Here is a 17,190-nt window from a genome sequence, read left to right on the forward strand (position 1 = left end):
AAACATGCCAGTCTGTTCAGATGCCTGCAACCTGCCATATGACAAGCAGATCGAGAAGGACCCGTCTCGCAGGCAGAGAGGAGCAGACACCTTGTGGTACGGTGGGTGTAAAAGAGAGCAGATACCGGTTTCAGGAAGGAGAAAAAAAAAAATTGGATTTGTGGGGCAAGGGCAAAACAGGCAACCATTGTTCTCCAGAGGAATAAGCACTGACTCTTCTCCGGCACTTGTATAGTCACAACTTCATGAACCCCCCGCCGACGCTGGCTATTACAGAAAGCAATAAAACATAAAGAATCCCCTTCAGAGGATGAACTGCACACACATAAAACTGTCTTCTTGCACAGATACATTTTGTAGGCTCTACTTTTTTCAACAGTGATCTGATGACTGTTACATGTGCTGTAATGTGACAAAAATCAACCTTATTTATAGCTAGATGGACATGTATTTCTCACCTTATTCAAATGTGTTTTGGGGGCTTTCATAATCCATTCGTGTTGTATAATCCTTTGATTTAAAATGATATATAAAGAATCACAAGAAGTGGATTTGCGAAGGTCTCACCCAGAAACAAGAACATATTTCATTGCAGGCTGCAAAAGATTAGTTGTGTTTCTGCTTGCAACACACTGTACTAAAACATGAAGAAAAACAATTTAAGAGCAGATCTGAGACATTGGGGGGGGGGGGGGTAGAAAGTAGCTGTGAAGAGAGAGAGAGAGAGAGAGAGAGGCACACACAGAGAGAGGTGGTGGCAGTGGACTAACGGTAGTGGGCCTAGCACACTGACAGGCCAAGCCATACACAGAGCAGTCTCCGCCCCTCTCCGGCCAGGCCTATATTAACTTTCCATGGAGCTCCACCTCACAACCAGAGGCACATGGAGTAGGATAACACACCGCTAAAGGCTCTGAGAATACATTCACATACCCACACATATACAGGGAGATACTGGACTCTGCTGAATCCTCTCCACCTGTCTGTCTGTCAGACTAAGCAGTGTTGGATATACGCTATAAATTCTCCTGGATGGAATATTAACTTCTGTACTATGTTGCTCCGCTCGTCTCAGGAGAATGTCAGACTCAGTAAGTGGCAAGAACATTTGATTTTCCATGAGGAACGAGCTGACATGAATGTGACATGTCGGTTGTATTGAGGATGTCTATGTTTTTGCCTAGAATTTAGGGCAAAGACTTAAAGAAGGAGAACAGGTGATTGTAAAGAACAGTTGATACGTCTGGTGTTACGGTGACCTAGAGTATAGCAAGATTCAGGCTGAGGCACATTCAGTTTAAGTGTGTGTGTGTGTGTGTGTGAGAGAGAGAGAGAGAGAGAGAAAACAAGAGTCATACCACTATCACCAGCAGATGAACATAGGTAAACAGCATGTGCATAACTTCATTCGTCACACAAGGGGCACTCTGTACTCCGCAAACACCTTGCAACAGTGTTTGTTTTGTTTGGGATCACAGAGCGCGACAGTAATACACCATTATCAATAGCTGTAAGCGACAGTGATAGATGCCACTGTAACCTTCACTAAATTAAGCATGTTGGGTTAAGATTTGTTGTCAGCTATTTGTCTCATGATGTAACAAGGGAGGCCTGCAGCAGAGGCTGTAATGACCGTCCTGGAAACACAGTGATAGTAATTGTTTGTGACTGGGATACAAGAAACAGAAGAGGAAGTTGTTTTTTTTATATATATATAAACTGTCTTCTCCAAAATAATCAAAATGTGAGAGAATTATTTTATTACCCCAACTGACCTCCATTTGTACATCTGCAGCACAGGGGAAAGAGCAGTTGTGGAGACAAGCAAGTGCCAATACGTTATCTGTAATATCTGCTTTTTAATCATTAATGTAGCCTTCATCAGAGGCAATCAGCAAGTCTTATGAAAGGGGACCAGAGGCCAGAGGGAGGGAATCATTTTAGCATTAATGTAGGCTACTCTAATGAAATGAAAGTTGGAATTGTCTCTCCGAGTTTCTGACTTATGAGGGATGTAAAGTATCTTGGCTGTGGGGAAGGTTGGCAGTGGAGGATCGTTCAGGAGCAGGACATAGAGTTCAAAAATGTCTAACCAGAAAACGTCTGCTCCAATGAGGTGCCTTATAGCAGAGACACAATCAGTCTGAACTACCTTGACCTGTGATCTTCCAGTAGCCTAGGGGAGGGCAGTCAAAACTTGGATCAATAGATCTCAATAGAGAATCATTTTTAGCATTAATTAGGCGGCTAAATATTCATCGTAAACATACTATGAATAAATAAAAAACAGACAGTCACTTCACTCACATTTTTTCTTTCTTTTAAAAAAAAAAACAGAAACTCAAAGTAGGCATATCTCAAGAAACTGAAAAATTAAATAAATGCTCTTCACCTTCTTAATGGAATCTCAATTTTCTATGTTTCTCTTTAAAATCTCGCTAGGCCAAACCATATTATAATATATTATAATTAGATATTATTATATAACTTCATGTCTTTGGGAACAGCGATCCCTGAGACAAAATATCATCATAAACTATATGAGGACACCTAAAAATAAGAGTGTAAAAGATAGGCCTATAGCCTATTTCTCTCTCTGTAAGTCTCTCTCCAAGTCTGTCGCATCCCGTTCAGTCCGCATGCGGTTCCTGATCTCCATCGCAGAGCCCATCCCGGCCTGTGTGAAGCATCTGCATTCTCGGGCACATGGGTTCTCACATGGTCTGCCTGCGGATGCTGATGTAGACTGCTGCGGCTGTGATGCTGCTGCCTGCCCGCACATCAATCCCCCCCCCCCCCCCCCCCCCCTCCCTTTCAACCACTCAGCATCCAGAGTGAGAGAGAGGACCAGGTGCCGTAAGATAGCCTGCCTACCAACCTTAGTCTTGGATGAGGGATTTGACTGGAAAAAAATAGTGTCTTCCCCCGAAACAAAGGTTTTGTTTTTCTCGGGATGGAGATGAGACGTGAGGGCGGACCGCCAAAAGGGAAACACCCCGCGCATCACGGTGCCAGATGGACTTTCTAAATCCGCAAGCCGCAGTGACTGACCTGTCCGAGGGATTTTTCTCACTGACTAATGCAATTCTGCGTGGCATAATCGGAAAACATTAATTCCCATCAAAGGCAAAAACAACTGGGAAAAACAAATCGTGGACCAAGCCGGAAAACAACATTTTTTTTTTTTTTTTGCAAAGAGGAAGCAAACAACACCAACTGTATGTAAAATAAATTAAAAAAGCATGGGTGAAAAATTAGACTATATTATAACCTGTGAAGAGGCTGTATCTAGATGTTGGCAGGACTACGTTTTCTGTTGCGCTTGACAAGATTTTGGAAGAAAATAGCAAAAAGAGAGAAGAATCCCTGAGTTCAGGTAGCCTATAGGATAAGCAACTGTCATAGCTTTTTGTGCAGCATAACCACGTGTTTTGGACTTTTTCATCTCTCCTTAGATAGGCAATAAAATAGGATACAAAATGTCCTCCTTCATCCCTTATCACAGAGCATTCTGTTTATATTTAGCTGTAAAGAATGCTAAATACAACCAGTGACAGCAAACTAATTCAAGCAAACATCTGTCTGTCTTTTTCAACATGTTTGTTTTGCAAGGATTATGTCTATTATTATTAATAGGCTATAACTATACTTTTACAGTTTGCAGCATTGTCTGAACTTTGCTTTAAAGGTGCTTTGGCTGTACATAATGATGACCTAATTATAGCGTTCTCGTTTAGCCTACTGCGTTTGAACAATGCTGTTATCATTTCAACCATAAACCTGTAAATGCTGAGTGGGATTTTGAATCTACCGCTGTCATGTGCTCTGCAACTCTTTTGAATGACTGTTGCTGCTTTCACGTACTGCTCGAAGATTTGAAACCCACTATTTGTAAAAACATCACGTTCTGTTCCTTATATAGCATAGCATACAATATTTCATTATGTAATACTGTCATAAATATACACATCTAAAAGTAGCTTCTTTTGCAGCTTTATTTTCGAATTTAATTTTATGTTTTACATGCAATTAAAAAAAAACATCATGTGATATATCATTGATATACTGTATCACATAAGGTTGCAATTCATATAGTCTACTGTGTATTTGTATTCAATTTTTTATTAAATTATTAAGTATATATTTACAAGACTAACAAAGTCATTACAATAAAAAAGGGACAGAGAATGATGGGTACAATATTTCTGGAGTCATTAAAAAAATACGTGAAATGGTAAATATAATACCATAAATGCTGATAAACAACCACAACTGTAGAGTTTACGCCATGTGAATTAGCACTATTGAACTCGTCTGTCTAATGAACCCAGTGAACCTGAGAGTGACTCCAGGATATACAGGATTATAAGTGATAATGATAGTAAACAGTAAACTAATGAGTTAATAATAATTACAAATTGAGTCACTTATTTGTGATGGGCCAAAGAAAACCTCAACATTACAGCGAATCACCGCTTCATCAGCTCATCTGTGAAGGGGTCAATTTAGTTATGGAATATAATTCCGACAGTCCATGAAGGCAGCATCGTGACGTCACACTGCCTTTCATAGCTCTGCCCAGTCTAAATGGCGATTGCAACAGATCCGCAGAGCTCGGCGAGCGGAGCCCACTCAAACCTTATCTGGGTTTGATTAAATATATAACGAAACCAATGCGACGAACAAGGACTGTAAGTAATTTATTATATGTCGATAGTTATCACCGTTATCTACATTGTATGTCATTTCACTGTAGATTCGTGATCGTTTTTAACGGCTTAACCGACATCGGCTTTGTGCTGCTAAGCGATAGGAAAGCTGTACCACGTAGTCAGAAGCCTCCGCCAACAACGGCTCCTTTGTTCGCCCTATCGGTGGGATTCACTGTAACGCTATGTTTGATATTTATGGAATAGACACTGTATTGAAGTCGTGGTGTTCTACATATACTTTTTTAATATGTGTGTTACCTGGTGGCCATGGTAATGTGATAAATTAAAGCAGACAGACGGAGGTCTGTCAGTAGCGTGTCAGCTTTCCGTTGTGCTTCCATTCCTGGCTTTTTTCCGCCAGACCCGGTGAAGGCCAAAACAGACGCTATGGAATTAATGTAAAACTCGGAATAAAGGCTATTTTTTTACGTTTAAGTATAACGTGTAAACACCCAGGCGGATGTTAATCTTTGCTAAGCTTCTGTGGATTATCTCAATTTTAACGATACTCAGAAACCGGACTAGCAAGCGCCGAAACCGGGCGGGGGAGGGGTTTAGTAACCATTAATCTCACCACATTTAAACGAGAGCCTGAAGGGGACGTTATTTTTGTTGAAATTTCCTGTCGTTAAATGATGGACTTGAAACTGGCCCTAAATTAATGTTTTTCTAACCAGTTGTGTTCTGTTTTTCTCTTGTCTTTCAGGTTATACCCAAGTAAAATGGAGGATAGTTTTGATTGCGACTGTGGCGAACTTGAGCCACCTGATCATTGAGGGTTAAAATTACTCTGAAGACTTTAAGGCCAGACTCATTTCAATTCAATAGATCAGGTGACTTGACAGGAAAATTACAGACAGATAAATAAATATAAAAAGAAAAAAAAGTGCATTTATGCACATTTCATATGACGCTGCTCAGGACCAGTCATACACTGAATGTATCTGCACTGTGAGGATGCAACTACATGCTTTTATAGTTTAACATAGTCTCACTGCTTTTTAATCAGCCTCAAAGTCCATTCCATTGCAGTCTATAAACACTAGTCTACAGAGAACTGTTCATTTAAAGATATCCACACATCTAGGATTGGAGGAAGAATTCAACTTTAAAATTTTCTCTCCTTATTCAAGATGGAAAGAAAGTTTGACTACACATTAGTGCCCCACATCTGACAGTGACGGCTAGACAGGGGGGACTGGGTAGTCGTCTGTAAAGGGGTCAGTTAGCCTCTGAAGCAGTGGGGGAATTGGCCAATAAATTCCTCTGCTGGTGTTAAAGTTGGACTTGGAACAGGCCAGAGACCAAACGTTAGAGATAGCAGAAGCTTGGTGTAAAAGGCTTAAACAGTCGTCATGGCAGAGAAGTTTGAGTCACTGATGAACATTCACGGCTTTGACCTGGGTTCTCGCTACATGGACTTGAAGCCTCTGGGCTACGGAGGGAACGGCCTGGTGTTCTCAGCAGTTGACACCGACTGTGACAAGCGTGTAGCTGTGAAGAAAATTATCTTGACTGACCCCCAGAGTGTGAAGCATGCCCTGCGGGAAATCAAGATCATCAGACGCCTCGACCACGACAACATTGTCAAGGTAAATTGCAAGGGGTCGGCTCAAAGTTTAAAAGGAAAAAAAAAAAAAAGCTCTTGACCTAGTATCTAAGTATAAAAGAAGAATTTATGTCTGATTTGAAAACTGACTTTCAGCACGGGCCCTTCCTTTTTTGTCACCAGGTTTTTGAGACACTTGGCCCCAATGGTCGGAGGCTAACAGAGGATGTGGTGTCCCTGACAGAGGTCAACTCAGTCTACATTGTGCAAGAATATATGGAAACAGACCTGTGTCAGCTGCTGGAGAGGGGCCTACTGTCTGAAGGCCACGCCAGGCTGTTCATGTACCAGCTCCTCAGGGGCCTTAAGTACATCCATTCTGCTAATGTGCTACACCGCGACCTCAAGCCTGCCAACCTGTTTGTCAACACAGAAGACTTGGTACTGAAGATCGGGGACTTTGGACTGGCCCGTATCATGGACCCACACTACTCTCACAAGGTAGGACCGGTCTCCCAGTAGTTTTTCCAGCCAGTCAGTCTTGTGCTTGTGGAAATTTGGAATGATTATTATTATGACAATTTTATGGTGTTGCATGATGAGTGTGTTGAACAGCTGCATAGTCTAGATTTCCAAGAAGAGCAAACAAAAAAAAAAATTGTTTGCACACTTTCTGCCCAAAGATAGTGTGATAGTGATATTTCCCAGTAATGCCGTGATCCCCAGAGTGACGCAATTTCAAAGCAGGAAGTAAACACACAGGATGTGGTGCCTTGAGGTAGCACCTCTGTTTCCCTTCTCAGGAGAAGCGAGGCTGTGGAAAACACAACCATGGGAACCTTTTTTTTCCATTTACAAGTGTATACAATTAGAAGTGAAAACAGGCTCAACTCCAAGTCTAAATATATAAATGAGTGGGATAATGATGATGTGGCCTGACAAAGATGAAGATAATCCACATTCCCAGGTGGGAAAAAAGCAAATGTTTCAATGTAGCACACGCAAAACAGACGCAATTCAGCTTTGAGCTTTTCGTCAGTGTATAATTATGATGTTGGAGGTTTGAGGCTGCACCAGGGCTGTTATTGGCATGCTGCATTTTTAACAGGTTTTTTAGAAGATTTATATGAGGTTATTGCTATATTTTCAAGACTATAACTTGTAGAATCAAGAAAATCAGGCCTCAGAGAAGGCTGTTTTCTTTGTGTTAAAAGGCTTTTTCATTGTTTCTCATTAAATGCAAACCTGGGCTTTAAAAGCCAGATGTTAACACACACACAAGTGTTGAATGTACACAATTTAAAGCTCTCCATAAACTTGTATTTTGTTTTTGTGAAGCAGTGTAATGGTAGCAATAAAATAGGTTGGTTATATGTTTGGTATGAGGAGAGTATGGATCGACTTGTTCATTTGTAGCCAGGTGGAAGGCTGGCTGTGCCCATGTGTCTCAGTCACCTATTATTATAAAGGGATGAGGAAATTCCAGTCGAAGGCCATATGGTGGTGTGATGTGAGGAAATCTAGGTTGGAAAGTCTCCCCACCCCCTCTCTCTTTCTCTCTCTCTCTGTGGCTGCTGGATCTTCTTAGAGCACTGAGGCAGTCAGATGCTTACACGTGTCTCAGATTAGTCATCGGAGGCTCTGAAGTGGTTCACGTGATGTGATCCCTCTGACTGGCACAGCCTCATTCATATCCCGTACACAGCCAGTATCCTGCTGCCACATCTTGCATTACTGTGAGGCAGACTTACACACACTTGTTTACCAGAACTACTCATTTCCAGCACACCACTACCAGTAGGGCTGGTCTCATTTTCAGCTCTGACTTACATATTCTCATATTAGTCATATCTTAGGTGGAGACAATGGGTCTCTCTGCAATAGGAAAAGGAAGGCGAGGTCTTTTAGTTGCAGAGAAGTGAGAGTTTCTCACACACATCGGTTTCTGTAGCCACCCACCCAACATTACTGCACTCCTCCCTTGCATCAGGGTTTGCCATGTGGGCTTTTTTCCCTCTATATAAGCAGTTTTTTCCTGATGGGAAACATGCTGGCAAGTGGGTATTGAAAAGCTGCTTGGCTGGGGTCAGCTCTCTTGTGTTTGACTATTGTCTGCTGTACTGCTGCAGCAGACTACTGCTGCTGAGTTTTTGTCAAGGATACAAACGCTGTGGTCAGACTGAATTTAACAGGCTTTGACCCCTCTTTCCTTTCCAAACAGTGTTGCTGTGTTTTGTCTGTCTCTGCAATGATAACAACAGTAATGTGGTGGGGGTGGGTGTACCGAGATCTCTACCAACCACTTTTTCATGGCACCTATCTGATAGTGTGTGAGTGTGTGTGTCTAGTGTCTCAGACCGAATGAGGCTTGTTTAAAAATGAACCCATCACCCCCACAGGACACTCTGGTGCCCAGTGAAGTGTGTAGGCATAAAAAAACACACTTGTTTTCAGTGTTAGCCAGACATTAGTGCAAAGTCACTGGGGGCAAATCTGCTCACAACCACCCTCTACTTTTATCAGACGAGGTGAGCCAGAGCAGCTGGGTGGCTGAGTTCATGTTATTTGAATAACGTTGTTTCTAAATAAAGAAGCGCTCTTTGCCAGTGAACCTCAGTTTCTGGCATAGTTTCAGTAATGTGGTATCTAGATTCACGCATCAGTGGTGTAGGCATAAGGCATTTGTTCCACCTTTTCCTCCTACGTTCCTACTTTTTTGCTTGGGTTAATAGAAAAACATAACTCCTCATGATTCCCTTCAGGCTTGTATTAATCCTGCATGGCTTTGTTTTAAGGCCGGCCCTCATGGTGGCCCAGGATCAAGAATGACAAGAATTCACGTGCACTCACCCAACCTCTCCAACCCTGATTCCCCTCCTTTTCCCAGCCAGCTCTTTGTCTTGTTGTGGGAGCCTTGCTCAGGGCCTTATTTGAAGCTGATCTAAAGCCTGTGTTCATTTCCAGTTGTAGCCTGCCATTTTAACAAAACAAAGAAAGAATACTGTGGGTATAACACCCGCATTTAGGTTTAGCATTGGTTGTGCTTAAGCAAGCTCTTCTGGTTTTAAATGAGGGTGGCTGAGGATAGTATGACACATTTAATGTGTGCCTTAGCTAAGTGAGATCACATCTGCTGAGCATGGCAACAAATTATTTTAGAAGTGAAATCTAGTCTAGTTTTCATGTCATGTCACATCTGAATGTCAAATAATCTGATCTGAAGTTTTTATTTATAAGTCTTGTCTTTTGAAATGACAACTAGAAGTTAAGACAAACTTGTCAGGGACATAACATATAATTTTTTGATGTTGAAAACAGTCTATTGGCATGTTACCATTAGTCCAAATAGTTGCATTAATATAAATTTGACTGTAGGATCTTGTGCTTGCTTGTGGTTTAGTGTAAAATTCAGTAATTCGAGATGCTAAGGAGATAATGACGGGAAGTTTTTTGGAATTTTATAAAAAGGGGGTTCACAGAGGTCCTTTCTGTCTCACAAGCATCCTGCACAACACACAACTCCAAACCACAACTGCAAGAGCGCGCGCACACACACATTTGACCCAATTATTCAGCCAGCAACAGGCCTGTCTGGCACCGGACTTCACAGGATCTAACTAGAGAAACACTGGCGAGTCGACTTGATGAATTTCATAGAGGTGATTTCACTTATTTTTCCAAGCCTACCAAAGATCCTGGAGTTGTTCAAGAACCAAATGTAGCAGGAATTATGGTGATCATTCATCAGATTGAAATAATAGAGGGGGTATAATTGTTTATCTGTTAATTAGCTTCATATGTCCAGTGTGTTGTGAGATTGCAGAGAAGCTTCACTTATCCCTCTATTTATAGTGCCTGTTTACCCGTGAAATTATTCATGTACTGTATGTGTGGGTGGATGGGCTAAAACTAAAATTAATTTAGTGCCAATAAGGAAATCTATCATTTTTAGTCTTCAGTCTCCAGCTTCTGTGAAGCAGCACCGCTTCATTTATCCTGGAAAAGGAGATTTAGCTGGGGATGATCTCACTGCCTCTACACAAACCACCTTTACTGACATCTGGTTCGAACTAAAGGTTGCTGTGACTAACCAATGTCTGACACACTGAGGGAGCCTGTAATGAGTCATTAAATGTCAGCGTGGTCTAGATCTAGATCAGGTGGTTAAGTTATTCACCCGTTGTTGCCAGAGGTATTGAGATGGCTGATGCTTTAATGCCTGTGTGTCTGTCTTTGTGGGTGAGTGGCCCACTTAGAAAATCAGCAATAGTAAGTTAGAGGCGAGCTGGAATGCACTTTGTGGTGTCAGCTGGGCAAACTCTAATCGGCTCCTTTTGGTTCAGAGTCCAGCGTACACAGAATTGTCCTTATGCAATGACCCGACAGTCTTTCAAGCTAGCCTTATCTCTGTTGCAATGCTCTGTGAAGCTGGTTGCATATTCCTCCACTTTAACCACATTCGCATAAGTAAAACGATTTACTAACCATTTCTTAGAATGGGTGCTGGACAGCCCTGGCGTACCTGCTTGTGTGTGATGCTACCATCTAATTGCCCTCGACCTCTTTACAAGCTTATTGGTGAAAGCCACTGCTACACTCAGGCAAACAGATTAGCTGGTTACCTGAAGGAGAGGGGGGTTATAGGGCGTGTCATTTATAGGCCTATCAAAAGAAGGGTGAGCAGGGCAGTGATGCACTCCAGGATAGTGTGACATCAAGCACTTGTAGCTAAATTAGGGCAGAAACAGAAGCCTGGCCCAGTGGTGAGCTGACCATTTTGGTCTCGCCAAAAACGACCACTGCATGAGGCAGAAAAGGCAGCGAGGGTGTTGTTTTACCACCACCCCTCCCCCCCAGTGTCCCAGTCTGTGCACACACACACACTTCCACACACACACACACACACACTTCCCCACACACACACACTTCCACACAGGTCAGTTTCCTTTGTGCCTGTGAATAGTCGGGCACTGTGTGAGAGTGGAGTGCAGATTGGTGTAACTGGTGTGTCAGTGTGTGGCAGCAGGGGATTATCCTGCTCTCTCAGACTGCTGACAAGGCCTGCACGTGTCTGTTCTCCTCCCTTTTTATCTATCTTTTCTCTCTGGGGTCTTTGTCTCCATGCTGTGTTGCGTACGTGACCAGCACAGAGCAGGTCCGTCAAGGAGCCAGCATGGGAGTTATGAAGTTTAGCACAGACCAGTGGGCACTGTTTGTTTTGGGAGTGTTGGGTGGCACACATGGAGGCACATAAAATAATGTTAATCATATTTATCTCTTGCTGGGGGGGCTGTAACTGTGAATGAATCCAACGTGAAGACACAAACAGTTCATAAACGAGGGTATTTTTTGGAAAAATACAGCTGTGAGTTTGTGTCTTTTTCCAACTAAATATGTCGTCTCCTTCTTACACAGGGTCATCTCTCTGAAGGTCTGGTCACCAAGTGGTACAGATCCCCTCGTCTGCTGCTCTCTCCTAACAACTACACCAAAGCCATCGACATGTGGGCCGCTGGCTGCATCTTTGCTGAGATGCTCACAGGGAAAACCCTCTTTGCAGGTAAATGTTGACTCAGTTTCTCATGTCTGACTCATTGTAACGGCTCATACACAAACACACTGGCGAGCGAGGTCAGTTGACTCTGAGGTGAACGTGAAGCATAGCTCTGATGAGGCATACGTTTGTCCTCATAGTCAATATGTCTTTGTTCAGAACACAGTGTATGAACTAAAGAAACAGTCAATTCATTTGTGGTTGTACAGAGTAGAGCCTCTTCCCGCACAAGCCATCTTTGACAAGTGCTAACGGCATGTGTAGAGCACACAGACAGACAGCAAGTTTAATTTAGGCCTGACAATAAGTTACTGACAGAATTAACAATAATCAGTGACAGCTAACACAATGTACCACCGAAAGCAACGCTCAGCATCGGCTAAGATGAATAGCTGCAGCTGATGATTTCTACATAATTTTCTAATTATTAGCACCGGATCTTTCCAGCCTCGTCTCTCCTCTCTCCCTCTTGTCGTACGCATATAGACCATAGACGTCTGGCTGAATTGGGTGTATGCATGGATACATGGACGTGTCTCCACTTCCTGGATCCTTCGCTTCAAATTGCAAGCCCTATGCAAAGTCGTGTAGTTGTGACCTCATGACATTTCATAAGATTCTGAAAGCAATGTATATAGTGGAAAATCTGGAACAGGCAGGTTACAGGCCCAGAGTCAGTTTACTTTTACTGTCCTTATTGCTCTCCTTGGCAAATCCATCTGGAGCAGGGAGACACTGACTGTTCTTGTTCGTTGAAACTGCCCTGAGCTGAACACAAGGCAAATAACATCTCTGTTCTCATGATCTGCTGCACTCAGCCTCGCTCCAGACAAATTCACTCAGTCATGCAGATGTTGAATGTTGTGTAATTCTTCCAAGAAAGTGCCTGATGTTTGTCCTCTGGTGTTTCAGGAGCGCATGAACTGGAGCAGATGCAGCTGATCCTCGAGTCCATCCCCGTACTGCGAGAGGAAGACCGGCAGGAGCTCCACAGCGTCATCCCTGTCTTCATCCGCAACGATATGTCCAAGCCTCACACACCACTGGCCAAGCTGCTGCCTGACGTCAGTCCCCAGGGTGAGTGCCACTTATTTATTCATTCAGGAATACTCACAGGAACACAGACCAAAGATAGAGGTCAGGGATATATCTGTCATACATCACTGTTCATGTTTCATAATAATCTCATTGTCCTTTCTGCAGCTCTGGATTTCCTGGAGAAGATCCTGACCTTCAACCCCATGGATCGTCTGACTGCAGAGGAGGCCCTAGCCCACCCCTATATGGCTGACTACTCCTTCCCCCTGGACGAGCCTGTCTCTCTGCACCCCTTCCACATTGAGGATGAAGTAGATGATATCCTGCTCATGGACCAGAGTCACAGCCACACCTGGGACAGGTATGCTCACTCACTTATTCCCTCTCCGGAGAGACAGTTATAGTTATTTGCCCGGTTCAGACATTTTTGACTGACATACTTAGATCCTGTCCTGGAGCTTTTTATTTTAGTCATTTTAGTGATTTTGTGCTTCCGTGTTCATGTACTGACATCTCTCTTTCATACGCCATCAGGTATCACGAGAGCCAGCTGTCAGAGGCTGACTGGCACCTTCACAGCACCCATGACCCAGACGAAGTTCAGGTTGACCCAAGGGCACTCTCTGATGTAACAGACGAGGAGGAGGTTCAGGTGTGTTTGAGTTTTGAGAAACACCTGCAAACTCTGTTTAGACAATTCAATTCTACTCTGTTTACTTTAAAATACATGTTGAAAGTTTATAGATGAGAGTTGTGTGAAAATGTGCTTCCCAAATGGGAGAATACACACACAAAAAATAGAATATAGTTTTCAGTGTTGTGTACTACAGCTTTACCAAGCTGGTAAATGTGTATGGGGATAACATTCCTGACTTCTGACTGACTTAAATGAAATCAAAGGCTAAATGTTGGCTGCTGTCTGTTTGCAGGTGGATCCTCGTAAATATGCTGATGGAGATCGGGAGAAGTTCCTGGATGAGCCGTCCTTCGACTACTCCAGTCTGTTCCCGCCAGAGCGATCCTGGCAGGACGACCACCACGAGAACAAATACTGTGACTTGCAGTGTAGCCACACCTGTAACTACAAGGCCGTGTCGCCCTCCTACCTGGACAACCTCATCTGGAGGGACAGTGAAGTCAACCACTACTACGAACCCAAGCTCATCATCGACCTCTCCAACTGGAAGGAGCAGCAGAGTAAGGAGAAGGCCGACCGCAAAGCAAAGAGCAAGTGCGAGAAGAACGGGCTTGTGAAGGCCCAGATCGCACTGCAGGAGGCAGAGAAGACCCAGAGTCCGGTGGAGAAGGACAGTGAGCAGGAAAAACACCAGACAGAGAAGCCTCAAAGCCAACAGAACCCAGGCTTTGACTTCGACTCCTTCATCGCCAGCACCATTAAACTGAGCCTGCAGCCGGAGCCCTGTCAGGAGGTGGCCCTGCTCAGTGAAGTGGGCCTCCTGAACGAGCTCAACTCTTCAGTCTCCCAGCTGGAGGCTCCCCGCTCAGGCTCCATGTCCAAGTCCATAAGTCAGGAGAAGGAGGAGAAGTGCCTGGTAAACCTTGCCCAGTTAGGTGGAGGAGGGTCGGGCGTCGTCGGCGGGGACAGCGCCTGGCCCGCTCACCCCTGGGAGAGCTTCGGCTCCGGGGAGAGAGCTGGAGAGAACGGCTGTTTGATAGATGAAGCGTGCTGGGACATTGGCAAAGACAACCACTTCCAGAAGGAGAGCACTTACACCAGCTACCTGGACCGCCTGTTCAGCCGGAAGGAAGAGGGGGTCGGAGAGACTGTGGCCAGCCCGGAGACGGAGCCCTCGGAGGGGAGAGAGCTGGACGAGAGCTTCCTCGGCAAGAATACAGAGATTGTGCTTAATATGCAGCTGGACTCTCTGGCCCTGCCTGGCTTTGACAGCACAGATGACTTGCCTCTAAAATCCATCCAGGCGTCCCTCACCCCTTGCGCTGTCAAATGTTCCCCACAAATTGCCCACAAAACATACAGCAGCATCTTCAAGCATCTTAATTAAAGAAATATATCCTCCCTCACAGTGCAAAATCTAGACAGTTTTGTTTTTATGTTTTTTAATAATATGGTATATTATTGTACTTGAATCATTTCATACCTTTTTTATTATGGTTGCTTTTAATTATTATTATTATTATTTTGTTCCGTTTGTTTTTTTTTTTTAAGAGTTGAGAAGGGTGATTTATTATATTTAAAGAGTTTTGGTCACTCTGAGCCTTGATCACCAGGCCTTCATGGATTAATGTCTACGTCCTCATTGCTAAACTGGCATGTCACTCGCACACTTAAGTACTGCAGGAGAACAGAGAGCAAGAGAGAAGTGAAGTAGTTGGATGAAGAAGATGGACAGGACCAGAGGATTTAAGAGATGAGGTTTGGCTGTTTGGGTGTGACTAAAGGAAGGATGGTGGATGCTAACATTGCTGTAGGCTTTTAAAGTGCTTTCAAACAGCCTCTCCTGGGATGGGATACTCAAGAAAAAGGGGGATGGGTTGTCTTTTTTTTTCTTTCTTTTTTTTTTTTCTTTTTCTTTTTTGACTTTCTAACATTTTTCCCCAAAGAAAGCTTCCTCAATAACCCTTTCATACTGTAAATCTGACACATGATGCCAGCAGCAACCATTATCGTAGGCGTTAATGTAAATGTGTTATCTACCTCAAGGTAACAGCCGCGAGAGACACTCGAAGCCGCACTAGTGCTTTACACACATGACCATCCTCATACCATGAAATGAAGTGGTCGCGTAGATGAAATCTGTCTCACTTTAGCATTTAACATAGTGAGGTGTTTCAGTAATCATTATTTATTTCTAGCAGATGTGCGATATTTATTTTATCAAAATGTGTTATTTCAATGTGATTATTGAAGATTGAGGAGTTGGACAGACTTCCATTTTCATTTCGGCACTATATGGGCGTGTAAGTGTTCCTTTTGTTTTATGGTAGGACGCAAATTCATCTTATGTTCTAAAAGAAGTTGAGGATTTTCCATTTTCCATCAATATTGTCCTAATGGATATCATTCTTTCTGTTCATTTTGTTTTTTTATTTATAGGTGCGTTCTGTTTTTAGTGGAAAAACTGCTTTATCGTTTAAAGAAGCGCCTAAAAGTCTTAATTTTTTATCTAAATGTAATGTAAAACAACTGCGTGCATGGAAGCAAGAGAAAGGTACATTAAAAGTAAAGTTAATGGTGAGTATAATGTACATCAGTTTTAATTGTACGTTTTTTGTTAAATTTCTATGTACTTTTTCCAGGCAAGCATGATGAATTAGGTTAAGGTGTAGCATGTAGAACACTTATGGACTTTTTTTTTTGTAATCATTGGTTCCCCTGTTCTACAAAATATCTCGAAATAAAAATTACTGGCAAATAGTTTGGCGTGCCTCTCTTCATTTCTGGCTCTCTGACCTCATACAATCAGTGAAGTTGTGCTTTTAGTAACTTGAATTTTGTATGACAGCACAGCCACGAGATCATTGTTGAAGAGGTGCTGACAACGGCGTTGCCACCGCTAGACTCACTTTTAATGTCTAAGTAGGCAGACTAAATTACACTGCAGGTGCTGGGGACAGAAACTTTGAATCAGCAGCTAAATGTAGCTCTAGCCTAGACCGCCATATTTCAGGGCTGTCGGCTTGGATTCCCACCTGCTTTAAAACTGCAGAGCTACAAGCAGGGTTGCATAAGAAAAAGCGTACATTTTCTTCTCTTGCCTGTTATGCAATAGTGACGCATTTCTATAACAAATAAGGTGTGGCAACAAGATGCCATTTCATGTCCCATCACAGGCAGCCTCACAATGTATTTCCAAATGTCTGAGGCATAAATTGCTTGAGACAGAGAACACGAGATGACAACATCAGACTGTGTGGAAATAATGGCTTCCTGTAGGCTGTGTTGACATTGTCAAAGTCACCCCGTCACTCAGTTCGGGGATCGGAGGGAGGAGTGACATTTTCATGACAAAAAAAGGGCCTTTTTTTTGCCATTTTAGTGTCTTGTTTAGAGGCTATATGCATTACTGAGTAATGCTTAACCCTTGGAGTCAAGGTGGATTGCTTCATTGCCAAAATGTGGTGTATAGAGGTACATTAGTTTTCATCCGTCTTGACAGATTAATGATTTTTGACTTAATATGAAATAAAATTTGAAATATTACTACTTTTACTGTTTAAAGTCCAACATGTCAAATCAGCAATACAAGTAATCCAATGTGTAAAAAAACTATGTATAAGTAAAAGGTGCTGTATTTATGAGCAAAACATGCTCAAGTACTTGTATATATACTACTGAATTATTTTGTATTTCTACC

The 17,190-nt window shown here is 42.9% G+C and overlaps 1 protein-coding gene across 3 annotated transcripts; it reads left to right on the forward strand.

The window, feature by feature from the left end:
• Nucleotides 1-888: 888 nt before the first annotated feature.
• On the forward strand, nt 889-16,250 carry mapk6 (mitogen-activated protein kinase 6). 3 transcript variants are annotated; one of them, XM_056383975.1, is made up of 8 exons: nt 889-1,091; nt 5,419-6,304; nt 6,445-6,762; nt 11,677-11,821; nt 12,728-12,892; nt 13,019-13,214; nt 13,388-13,505; nt 13,783-16,250. In XM_056383975.1, the coding sequence occupies exons 2-8, from the start codon at nt 6,068-6,070 to the stop codon at nt 14,875-14,877; spliced, it is 2,274 nt and encodes a 757-aa protein (XP_056239950.1). In that variant the 5' UTR covers nt 889-1,091; nt 5,419-6,067; the 3' UTR covers nt 14,878-16,250. The 3 variants fall into 3 exon arrangements, with proteins under 3 accessions (XP_056239950.1, XP_056239959.1, XP_056239941.1); XM_056383984.1 differs by lacking the exon at nt 889-1,091 and adding an exon at nt 2,897-3,218; XM_056383966.1 differs by lacking the exon at nt 889-1,091 and adding an exon at nt 4,546-4,691.
• Nucleotides 16,251-17,190: the final 940 nt, after the last annotated feature.

The sequence above is a fragment of the Seriola aureovittata genome, chromosome 1, assembly GCF_021018895.1.
Source record: "Seriola aureovittata isolate HTS-2021-v1 ecotype China chromosome 1, ASM2101889v1, whole genome shotgun sequence".
NCBI lineage: Eukaryota > Metazoa > Chordata > Actinopteri > Carangiformes > Carangidae > Seriola > Seriola aureovittata.